This window comes from Anser anser (assembly GCF_964211835.1).
Source record: "Anser anser genome assembly, chromosome: 24".
In the NCBI taxonomy this organism is placed as follows: Eukaryota; Metazoa; Chordata; class Aves; order Anseriformes; family Anatidae; genus Anser; species Anser anser.
In genome coordinates this window covers 4,804,585-4,815,228 of record NC_139745.1, presented here as the reverse complement: position 1 = coordinate 4,815,228, position 10,644 = coordinate 4,804,585, and the positions used below count along the sequence as shown (strand labels likewise).

The following is a 10,644-nucleotide window of genomic DNA, read 5'->3' as shown; positions in this document are numbered from 1 at the left end:
ACAGCTCGACTCGTACTCACATGCCCCCTGCTCAACGCTTAAGAAAATTTTGTATTTAGGTGGTTCTGCCCTGCCTTCATCTGCCAGTTCATAAATCAAATGTCACAGACAGTTTTGAAAGCCATTGAACTCACAGAGGGAGAAGAGTGACGGCAAATTCACTGGTCTGCAGATTTCCATCCAGTGTCCTTGTCCTTGGCACAAGATACAGGAAGGGAAAAGCTCTTCCCACCTCCCTGGAGCATCCCTCTCTGCAGCCTGACCTCTCCAAGTAGCCCGAAGGTAGCTATTTGGAAGAAAATGACAGCAGCTACTTGTGGGATGATGGGCTGAATAGAGCGATTTAAAATTGTCCATCAAAAAGTAGTCGCACGCGGCCCCAGCGCCTCCTTCCCTGCAGCTGGGTCTTGGTGGCTCAGGGCTGCTCAGGCGCAAGGGTCTGCCAACTGGAAGGGCACAGACAGCCACGTCCTTTACATAAGCAAATGAAAGAAATGACTCAGAAAAAAAAGCAAAAGACTAAGAACACATCACAAGTGACTTCCTGAGCTAGCTGGCTCAGCACAACTCTCCCTGCACCCACATGTGGCGGGCGTGAAATTAGATTAAAAAGTGGCCTCATCTCAAGCAGATGACAGCAAGTGAGAGGCAAAGGGGAGAACGAAGCCCACCAAGTCCCTGAAGAGGCCCAGGCAGATGTGAGCTGATGAAAAAACGTACCAGAGTGCCAACCCCAAGCATGAATCAGGCTTCCAAAGTTGTAACACTGATCTTAAAGAGAATTGAGAATTAAATGGGGGAAGTAGGAGAGGCTTTATGATCTCTGAGCCATTAAAGTACACTCGCCCCATGGTTTCCAATCTCTCCCTGCAATCAGGAGGTCCAACAACTTAAAATACAGCTGCATATCTGTTCTAACTAATCAAACCCACAAACTGGCAAGGTAGGAGTTAAGTACCTCTCTCCACTGCTGAGTCCAGCACTGGTACAGTGAAGCATCCCCAGAGCAAATCCCACGTGTGCAGAGTTCAGGCCCCAGCAGCTCTCGTGCCGTACACCCCAACGAGAGGACAAACCTGAGGCTCGCTGTTTTACAGGATAGCAGCCCACCTGAGCAGGGAGATGTCCCTCGCTGCTTTTCCAAAGCTGGCTCTGTGCTGTCTGCAGCAGTCACATGCGGCAAAGCACGAGATGCAGCGGGGACTACGACTCGAAATACCTGCTTCACACGGGATCCCCAGCAGGACAGGAGCTTGGAAGGAACTGAGGCACCAGAGGGGGGGACCAGTGAGCAGTAGTTGCTGGAGGGAGGTGCGAGAAGCACGCACACGGCGCTTCAGCCATGTATCAGCCATACCCGGTTTGTTCTAGGTGATGTCTCAGTATCATCTAAAACACGGGACTGTCTTTGAGTCCAAGGGGAGTCAGTTAGCTGTGTACAGACCACTCTGAGCATGCACGGTATCTCACAGCTAAGGTGTTTTTTCCCATTTTTTAAGTATCACACAGTCCAACGACCGTGCATCCAGTTCCACAGTCAACGCACACATCTAACGCAGCCAAAAACCACCTAAAGCTCTCAAGGACAAACTCCTGGTGGTTTCTACAGCTTGCTCATTCTTACCCCTGTGCCTCCTGCAGACCACAACCCTGGCTGGGTGCCTGGGGTGAGGAAGCGCTGCCAGAAGGTTCCAGCGGTGTGGGGCGGCACAAGCTTCAGCCAAATAACGGATGCCCCAAACCTGCTGGGGAGCCTCAAAAGCCTGTTTCTGGTTTACAGGCAGTTGGTTCCCTCGACAGGTTTATCTCATTACTGGGTTTCCATTTAGCAGGCGTTTTATCGCCTGTAACATTTGTGCATAACAGATTCACCCAATTAAAATGTTATTTCCTTTAACAGCTCCGATAGTCACATTTCAGTGTTTGCTGGAGCGTGTTTTCCTTCCCTTCAACGAGTTTAATCCTTCACCAACCACTTGTTTCAAGGGTTCCACTCGGGAACCGGGCACGAAGAGCAGCCACCATCCCTCCCCATCACTCAGCAGCCTCCCCTCTCCCACCCTAGGCCCCCATCAGCCAAAAGGCAAGGATGCGGAGCACCACAGGCAAGGATGCGGAGCATCGCAAGGATGCGGAGCATCACCTTCAGGTGCCTGGTGCCCCCCAGCACCACCCGCAGCGCCCCCCAGGGACGAGCCTCGGCCTCTCCAAGCAGGAAACCACGAACCCCCAGCTCCTGGCACCCCGGGGCACGGCTCCCGGTGGAGCCTCCGGGACCAGGACCGGGACCGGGACCGGGACCGGGAGCGGGGGAGGCGAATAGCGGCCGGCGGGGGGGCAGCGGGGGCCGGGCGGAGGCTCTGCAGCCCCGACCGCGGCCAACAGGGGGCTCCGGGGGGTACCGAGAGCCGAGCCGGGGCGGTGCGGAGCCGCACCGAGCCCCCCCCCCCCGCCCCCGGCAGCGCCCAGCGGAGCGGGGCATCCTCGACGGGGCCGAGCCGGGTCCCCGGCACCGAGCACCGGCTCCGGGCGATGCTGCGGCGGAGGAGGCGGGGGATGCTGGCGCTGCTGCTGGCCTCTCTCTTCGTTTTTGGCACGGTGATGGCGCTGCGCACGCTCCGAGCCGCCGCCGGGCTCCCCGCCGGTGTCCCCGGGGTGGCCGAGCCCCCCGAACCCCCCGGTGCCCGCGGGATGCCGCCGGGGGCCGCTCCGTCCTACGACCTGCACGCCTTCTACTACGCCTGGTACGGCAGCCCCCGCTTCGAGGGCCGGTACCTGCACTGGGACCACGCCCTGGTGCCGCACTGGGACCCCAAGGTGTCGGCCAGTTACCCCCGGGGGCGCCACCGGCCTCCCGACGACATCGGCTCCAGCTTCTACCCCGCTCTCGGCCCCTACAGCTCCCGCGACCCCGCCGTGGTGGACGAGCACATGGGCCAGCTCCGCGACGCCGCCATCGGTAAGCGTCGGGGCCCCGCAACCCCCCACTGCAGCCCCCAGACCCTTTTCCCGGGGAGCCCCCGTCCCCTTGGGCCACCAGCCCCGGGGAAGGTGGCCCCCCCAAAACCCAGCACGGTGCCTGGGGCCGGCAGTGCTGCGCTCAGCGGGCTCTGAGCTCCGCTGGATGGCAGCAGGGGCTGTGACACACGTTGCTGCCCACCCCCGGGGGTGCTGAGATAGCCCCCAGCCCAGCATCAGCACCTTCAGGGTGCTCTCACCTCACCCGCTGCTCCTCCTACCCCCCAGGCCCCTCTTGCAGCCTCAGAGAGCTCCCGCCACAACCCCGCAGCCAACGATTCAGAGCAGGGTCCCCCAACCAGCCCTAAAACACCCCAGGGCTTCTAAAGCGTTAAAATGACACGAAATATTTACTGCGCTGCTGATGCAGGGGATGAGGAAAGGTTTAGAAAGAAAACGCATCTGAGCGAGACCCGTTGCGTGCCCCCGCAGGAGTGCTGGTGCTGTCGTGGTACCCACCTGGCCTAGCCGATGACAGCGGGGAGCCCTCGGACAGCCTTGTGCCATTTATACTGGACGCTGCACAAAGATATGCCATAAAGGTAAGGCTCTCGGCTGCTCTTCGAGGCCATTAAACTCATCGCTCGGCTCCAGCACGAAGCTGCTGCTGCGCCTGGGCAGAGGCCCTGCTCCTCTGCTTCGGCGTTAAAAGAAAAGAGCACTTAAAATGAGACAATGGGAATCGTTTTTAAACAGCTAAATACAGTGGGTTTTTTTCTTAATAATTCGGCTCCTCAGTTCACTTTTCACTCGCTTTGGTGAAAATAGTGCAAGCTCTGACTCCACCGAGCAGCCCGCTGTGTTCTGCGTGGGCCTTGAAGGGGTCCCCCCGCACCCAGGGGGCGGCAGGAGGCCCTCCAGCACAGATCGAGGGTCCTCTGGGGGGTCAGAGCACAGAGCACGACGTGACAGCACTGAAAATAACCACCGCCACGGTCTCTTTTGCAGGTTGCCTTCCACATCCAGCCATACAAAGGGCGCGACGACCACACTGTGCACGAGAATATCAAATACATCATGGACAAGTAAGCTTTTCCTGCAGGGTAAAGCCAGCTGTGCAATGCTGCTTTAAGCACAAACAGCGGGCAGAGCTTGGGATGAAATGCATCAGAACAGTATCCAAAAAAGCAGCACACAGGGGGAGCTGCCTAGAGCTAGCCAGCAGGGCAATGCTGAGCGGGGGTCATAATCAAATCCCACTTTCTCTGGCACTTCAATGCCTTGGCTTCAGAACCCCAAACTGCTTTCTTCTGTTCGGGTTTCTAAGCTTATCGCGTGTAGGCCAGCACCTCTACCCTTTCCTTCCGAAGGAAAGGAAGGACACAAACACCACAGTAAAAAACCACTCCCATAAAGGAGATAAAGGTTCCAGAGAAGGGTTCTGAGAAAGGAGGCCCCTACGGCAAGTCAAGTCTCACGTCACGCTTGCCTTATAATGGCAAAACCTGCTGAGGTCTTATCACCCGAGTCTCTGAAAAAGCTTTCTGCTCTCTCTCTCTAGATACGGATCACACGCAGCTTTTTATAAGTACAGGACCAGCACCGGCAGGAGCCTCCCGCTGTTTTATATCTACGATTCCTACTTGACACCAGCCGAATCCTGGGCCAACCTTCTCACGCCATCGGGCTCCCACTCCCTCCGCAACACCGCCTACGACGCCGTGTTCATAGCGCTGCTGGTGGAGGAAGGACACAAGAACGACATCCTCTCCGCGGGATACGATGGCATGTACACATACTTTGCGTCCAACGGCTTCTCTTTCGGCTCATCCCACCAGAACTGGAAAGCAATCAAAACTTTCTGCGACTCCAACAACCTGATGTTCATCCCCAGCGTCGGCCCGGGCTACATCGACACCAGCATCCGCCCCTGGAACAACCACAACACTCGGAACAGAGTCAACGGGAAGTACTACGAAACCGCTCTGCAGGCTGCTCTCACGGTCAGGCCGGAGATAGTCTCCATCACGTCGTTCAACGAATGGCACGAAGGCACCCAGATCGAGAAAGCTGTCCCCAAGAAGACACTGACGCGCCTTTACCTCGACTACCTTCCCCATCAGCCCGACATGTACCTGGAGCTGACTCGCAGGTGGGCGGAACATTTCAGCAAGGAGAAAGAGCAGTGGCTGATGTGACTTCACCGTTCGCCTGACTCAGAAAGGCAGCCCGCCGACAGAGCTGCAGCACGGAGAAGTGCTTCAGAAAAAAGCACGCGAGGAAACGCAGCCACAGAACCTTCAGCCTCGCCGGGCCGCTGAACACGAGCAGCAACCTGCAAGTGTCCCAAGGACTGCCCAAGTCCCAGCTACGAACTCACGGGAGGAAGCGTTACAAGTAGGAAATCTCTGAGGAGCAGCTGAATCTCATCTTCTGCAGATGTAGCAGAGAGGAACTTTTCAGAGCTCTTCTGGAATTCGCAAGGGGTGCTGGCTTGTGGGCCAAAGATGGGGTTTTCCTCACGGTGTGTATGTTCGGGGACGTTTTACGTAGGTAGCTGGGTTCCAGCATGCATTTAACTTGAAGCCCCTGGCCCGCTGCCTGCCATGACCACGGATCCCTCACTCCGCTAGCAACCTTCAAAACATTTCCCTATCAGTTTACTGTTAAAAACAATAAAGATTTCTCTAAATTGTCTACTGTAGATGAAACTAAGCCATGCAGCTACATACCCTTTCGCTTACCCAAGCGCTTCTACGCCAAGGAGTTCCGCACTGCGTGTTGTTACCTTGGTCCACTGCGTCCAAATAACTACAGAGAATTAGAGCTGGAATGCTAGTGGCTGCTTACTGCCACTACTGTATGTGCTGGAAACTGAGGCAATGCAACCATCTATACTAAAAGCCCCTAACTGATCGGTTAGTGTGCCAAGTTCTGAAAAATTCAGAAGTTGCTTTATTCCCTTTCGAACCAATGGAAAAAAAGCCACTCGCAATAAAAACGCAGCTGAAAATACCGTTCATTTGTTCTTTGAAAGAACTTCATCTCACGGGAGCTTTCCCTTTTTCTGTCATTTAAAACATGGTCAGACCCTTCTAAATTTGCCATAAAATTACTTTATACTTGTCCATATCAATAAAATGAGAAGCAGCAGCTCTGGACGTGAAACAAGGTTCTATTCATGATGATTTCATACATGTTCTGGCTAAGCACTTAAGTCTGTCGGAAGTGATGGACAACAGTAACTAAAAATAAGCATTTGTAACAAAAACATGCAAGTTCCTTACCAGACAGCTCCATAAATGTTACTTTTCCTTGAAGAGTAAATAGCAGCGCAAATTTTCATCCATTCCCTATTCAGCTTAGTCACTGGTTACAGAACAAAATCAAGAGAGGAAGACCCACATTAAAAGATGACGACCAGCACGCTAAGAGCTTGGCATTATTCCTCGTGCTAGCAGGGAGTCAGGTCTTTCCGAGCAACACTTTTCTAGGGAGGGGACACGAATACTGTTAATTTTCAAGAGCACCTCCAGTTTCACCTTAGTCGCAGATTTTGATTCTGCTTCAAACAGGGAAAAAGCCAGAGAACAACACAGCTGTAACATCACAAAAGCCCAAAAAACCTCTTTCCCACCCTTGTTTTTCTTTTGGCATAGATACAATAAACAGACACTTGGAAAAGTTTTATGGGGAGGGAGGATCAGTGACACTGTCTGCATCATCGCATCCTGAGAACAGTCCAACATCCAAACTATTTTATTTTAGATGAGGTAAATAAAACAGACAGGTTCGGGGGAACGGTACAGCAGCACAAAGAGATCAGCGTAAATACCCAGGTGGGATTCTCAGGCTTCAGCAGATGTAACAGTAATTAACAGATCCCCATCAACTGTCGCTCTCATTACCCCTTGTTTATTAACCTGCCATAACCCGTCGACCTCATTAAACAAGGCCATTAACACCATTTCCTGCACGCACAGGCACACGGTGCCCAGCTTCACCAGCTCTGCAGAGCCTCCTCAGGGTCTGAAGTCTTAGGACGATCCCGGTACCAAGCCGTACTTCTGCCTCAGGATTTCAACAGTAGATTGCAGCGCACTGTGGGGTGAAACATAACTGTCAGAGAAAAGTGGGGGGGGCTTAAGGATTCAACTGCATTTTCTGGGAAAGAGTTATCAGCTAAAGACGCAGTAATCTTGAATTAAGGAGAACACAAACTGCAGATACGAGGGTGTTTCATGTAGAAGCTTCCAGAAAGGGATCTCCCAGGTTCAGTATTTGGAGCGCTCCTTCACGATTCCTGAGTATGCTGATAATTAAGCTAAACAACGTTAATCTGAAGGTTTAACTGCTACAGAGAAACAAGCAAAACGTGCCCCACCCTAACACGAAGGCTTCATTTCAATAAAGCAAAGAAAAAGTTTCATGTAGCAGAGAGCGCTCACCAGCCAGGTCGAATGACGGTGTACTTCCCCGACACAGACAAGTCGACCACGGTTGACCCCAAACGGCACTCTGGGCTCTGGACATCCCCTATGGGGCCTCCATCAATGACTAAGGACAACTGAGGCCAAAGGTCTTGGAATTCCTGGAAAAGAGAGATGTGGCTAACAACCCTAAAGACGGTTTGTGATCATGTTGTAGCAGATACCACGGGGCAGTCTGGTGTTAAGGGAGGCGGTCTCTTTTTTCTGTCAGATCAACTCTTTTCCCTGTCACGAGCACGTCCCGTTTTGATACCTGACAGCAGATTTACCTCACACATGCAGGCAAGTTACAAGAATTTGCAGATCACGAGTGCATAGCTACACCGCCGTTTATCAAAGAGCACGCACACAAAAACAGCAAGACGTTTTGGACCAAAGGGTGTCATGGTATTGTACCCAACTATCCCCCCCAAGATAACCAAAAAGACGTCTCCTCGAGTTAAAGCTGGTTCCCAGGCTGCAAGGAGCCGCACAGACACCAGTAGTCTTGTTCCACAGGCACCCCTCCTACAGCAATTTCTGTCTTTCAGATTTGGCACCCGCTTCAAAAGCGAGCACAAGCACGTAAATATTACTTTCAAGCTCCGCCTTCCACACTTTTTAGGGGGGAGATCACAGCCAGACGGCTGCCCCACACCACAAGTCTGCAGGTTGACTGTCACTTAAAAAAAGGAAGTGGCTGAGAAATCCTTGTTTTAGTGCTAACACTGGCTTCCAACCACGAGCGCCCAGGGCTCTGACAGCCTACCACAAGAACCTCACTTAGTAGCAAAAAAGAGCCTTACCGAAACCGTCAGCGTGCTCGCCTGACTGCTGATGTTAGCGCTCGTTAAAGCCAGGGGTCCAGAGCAAGCTCGTGCCAGCTCCCTAATAAAAGGGTGGTTTGGAACGCGAACACCAACCAGCTACGAGGAAGAAGAGAGCACGGTTTTACACGCAGTCACCGCAGACCGTTTTTAATCTTGCCTTGCCAAAAGCCTTTGAACTGAAGTTGACAGCACAGAGAATTAATATTCCAGCACCTGCTGCACCAGCAGTAATAAGAGACGCGCCTTCATGACGTAGCATGCAATGCTGGGTTGTGCCATGCTCAGGTAAGCCACAGGGAACGCAGTAATATGGGAATGAGTGTCAAAAAATACCACTCACTACTAACCATACTAAAAACATGTAAGAATTAAAGCTCCTAACCCTAAAAACAGCACGCCGCCCATCAAAGACACAGAGACGCGTCCCATGGCAGAGACCTACCGATGTGAAGGGATTCAAGTCCTTGTTGAGCTCTTCCGACCGCTTCAAGACCAGGGTTACAGGTCCGGGGAGCAGGTCTCGTAACAGCTCGTCTGGCACGTTCACGTGGCAGTACCTACAGAGGGAGAAGCGTGCTAAGGAGGACGGATGAGAGGCAGCCACGAGAGCCCTTCCCCGTCGGCCTCACGCCCCGCAGACCGGTAAGAGGAGAGCAGCCGCTCCCGGCCCCAGCCCGTGCCGACTCCCGGGGGGCAGCTCACCGGTAGATGTGCTCCACGTCCCCGAGGCAGATGGCCAGCGGCTTCCTCCCGTTGCGCCCCTTCAGGCCGTAGATGCTCCGCACGGCGCGGGGGTCCTGGGCCAGGCAGGCCACGCCGTACACCGTGTCGGTGGGCACCGCCACCAGCCCGCCCGCCTGCAGGGCACCGGCGGCGGCCGCCAGCGCCTCCGCCCAGCCTGCGGACAGCGGCGGGGGCTCAGCAGAAGCCGGCCTCGCCCCCTCAGGGCCCCCTCAGGGCCCCCCCAGGGCCCCCTCAGGGCCCCCCCAGGGCCCCCCCAGGGCCCCCCCAGGGCCCCCCCAGGGCCTCCCCAGGGCCCCCCCAGGGCCCCCTCAGGGCCTCCTCAGGGCCTCCTCAGGGCCTCCCCAGGGCCTCCCCAGGGCCTCCCCAGGGCCCCCTCAGCGCCTCACTCCCCCCTCAGCCCAGGCCCGGCCACAGCCTCAGCCTCTCCCCGCGGTTCCCCCACGCACCTCGGGGGCTCGACGGGGCGGCGGCGGCGGCACCGGGGAGCACCAAGGGGCTGCTGCATGCGCGTCCCGGTGCCGGTGCCGGTCCCGGTGCCGGTCCCGGTGCCGGTCCCGGTCCCGGTGCCCCCTCCCCGCCCCTCCCCATCCCAGCCAGCGCCCTCAGCATCCCAGCGCCTCTTCCGCTTCCGCCCGGAAGCACCGCGGCCTATTTCCGGCCGCCGTTGCCATGGCAACGCACGCAGCAGCGAGGCCTGCGGGAGGCCCGGCATGGAGGCGGCCGGCGGGGCTGAGCCGCGCCTGGTCGGTGGCTGCCGGGCTGAGGGAGGGACGGAGCGGGACGGGCCGGGCCGGGCCCTGCCCCGCCGTGACCCGCCGTCTCCGCCACCCCGCAGGTGGAGCGGTTGCGCGGGCTGCGGAGCCTGCTGGAGGCCCGGCAGCGGCACCTCCGGACCCGCATCGAGGCCTGCGAGGAGCTGGCGGCGGAGCTGCAGGGGCTGAAGGCCGCCCTCCGCGCCGCCCGCCGCTCGCCGCCCGCTGTAAGCGCGGACACGGGGCCGGCCCCCGCCCCGGAGCCCCGCAGCCGGCTGGGCTGCGCTCAGCGGCGCTTCTCTTTTCGCTTTCTCGCCCCCCAGGAACCCGCCCCGAGCGGCACGAGGGCTTTGCCCGCGGAGGAGGAGGAGGCCGACCCCTGAAACGCCCTTAAGGGACCGCGCTCTGCCTGGTCCGGGGGGATTTCTCCAAGAGTTTGTCTTCGTATGAGGTCTGGGATTTGAGCACAGCTGTGCAAGCACAACTAAGAGGGACTAAGCCTTCAGCTAAAGGCTCCAAAACTTGCTACGTAATGCCAGGAATAAATAATAATAATAATAAAACTCTGTTAAGTCGGGGAATGTAGCTTATTCCCTCAGCTGTGGCCTTGGAATTTGCTTTCTTGTCTTGCACTGATATCTTATCTTGCTAGATTTGCACTTAAAGCAAGATTGGGGATTGTTATCTGGTGCCCTGCCTAAGAAGAGGCTAGCTGCTGCTCATGTGGAGGCCACAGAGCTTCTAAACAGATTGTGCTAGTTTGTCTCAAGTGTTGACTCTTTCCCTGAGTCCACTGTTAATAGGATCAGGAACAGTTAATGACTAACTTGATGTTAGAGAAGCTTGAAAGCTGTGAATTGTTCTGTGGGCAGTGACCCCGCTATCTCTGAT

General features: G+C 55.9%; 2 protein-coding genes across 2 annotated transcripts; one reads left to right on the top strand and one right to left on the bottom strand.

Annotated features, from left to right (window-relative positions):
- Positions 1-1,739: 1,739 nt before the first annotated feature.
- On the top strand, positions 1,740-5,660 carry MANEAL (mannosidase endo-alpha like). The gene is made up of 4 exons (XM_083810328.1): positions 1,740-2,959; positions 3,451-3,560; positions 3,967-4,043; positions 4,520-5,660. The coding sequence occupies exons 1-4, from the start codon at positions 1,882-1,884 to the stop codon at positions 5,154-5,156; spliced, it is 1,902 nt and encodes a 633-aa protein (XP_083666454.1). The 5' UTR covers positions 1,740-1,881; the 3' UTR covers positions 5,157-5,660.
- A 1,034-nt stretch (positions 5,661-6,694) lies between these two features.
- YRDC (yrdC N6-threonylcarbamoyltransferase domain containing) lies at positions 6,695-9,636 on the bottom strand. Its single transcript, XM_083810335.1, has 6 exons — positions 9,448-9,636; positions 8,960-9,155; positions 8,700-8,814; positions 8,234-8,353; positions 7,407-7,549; positions 6,695-7,059 (listed from the first exon to the last, which is right to left on the bottom strand). Exons 1-6 carry the CDS (start codon positions 9,608-9,610, stop codon positions 6,996-6,998), a joined length of 801 nt encoding a protein of 266 aa, XP_083666461.1. The 5' UTR covers positions 9,611-9,636; the 3' UTR covers positions 6,695-6,995.
- Positions 9,637-10,644: the final 1,008 nt, after the last annotated feature.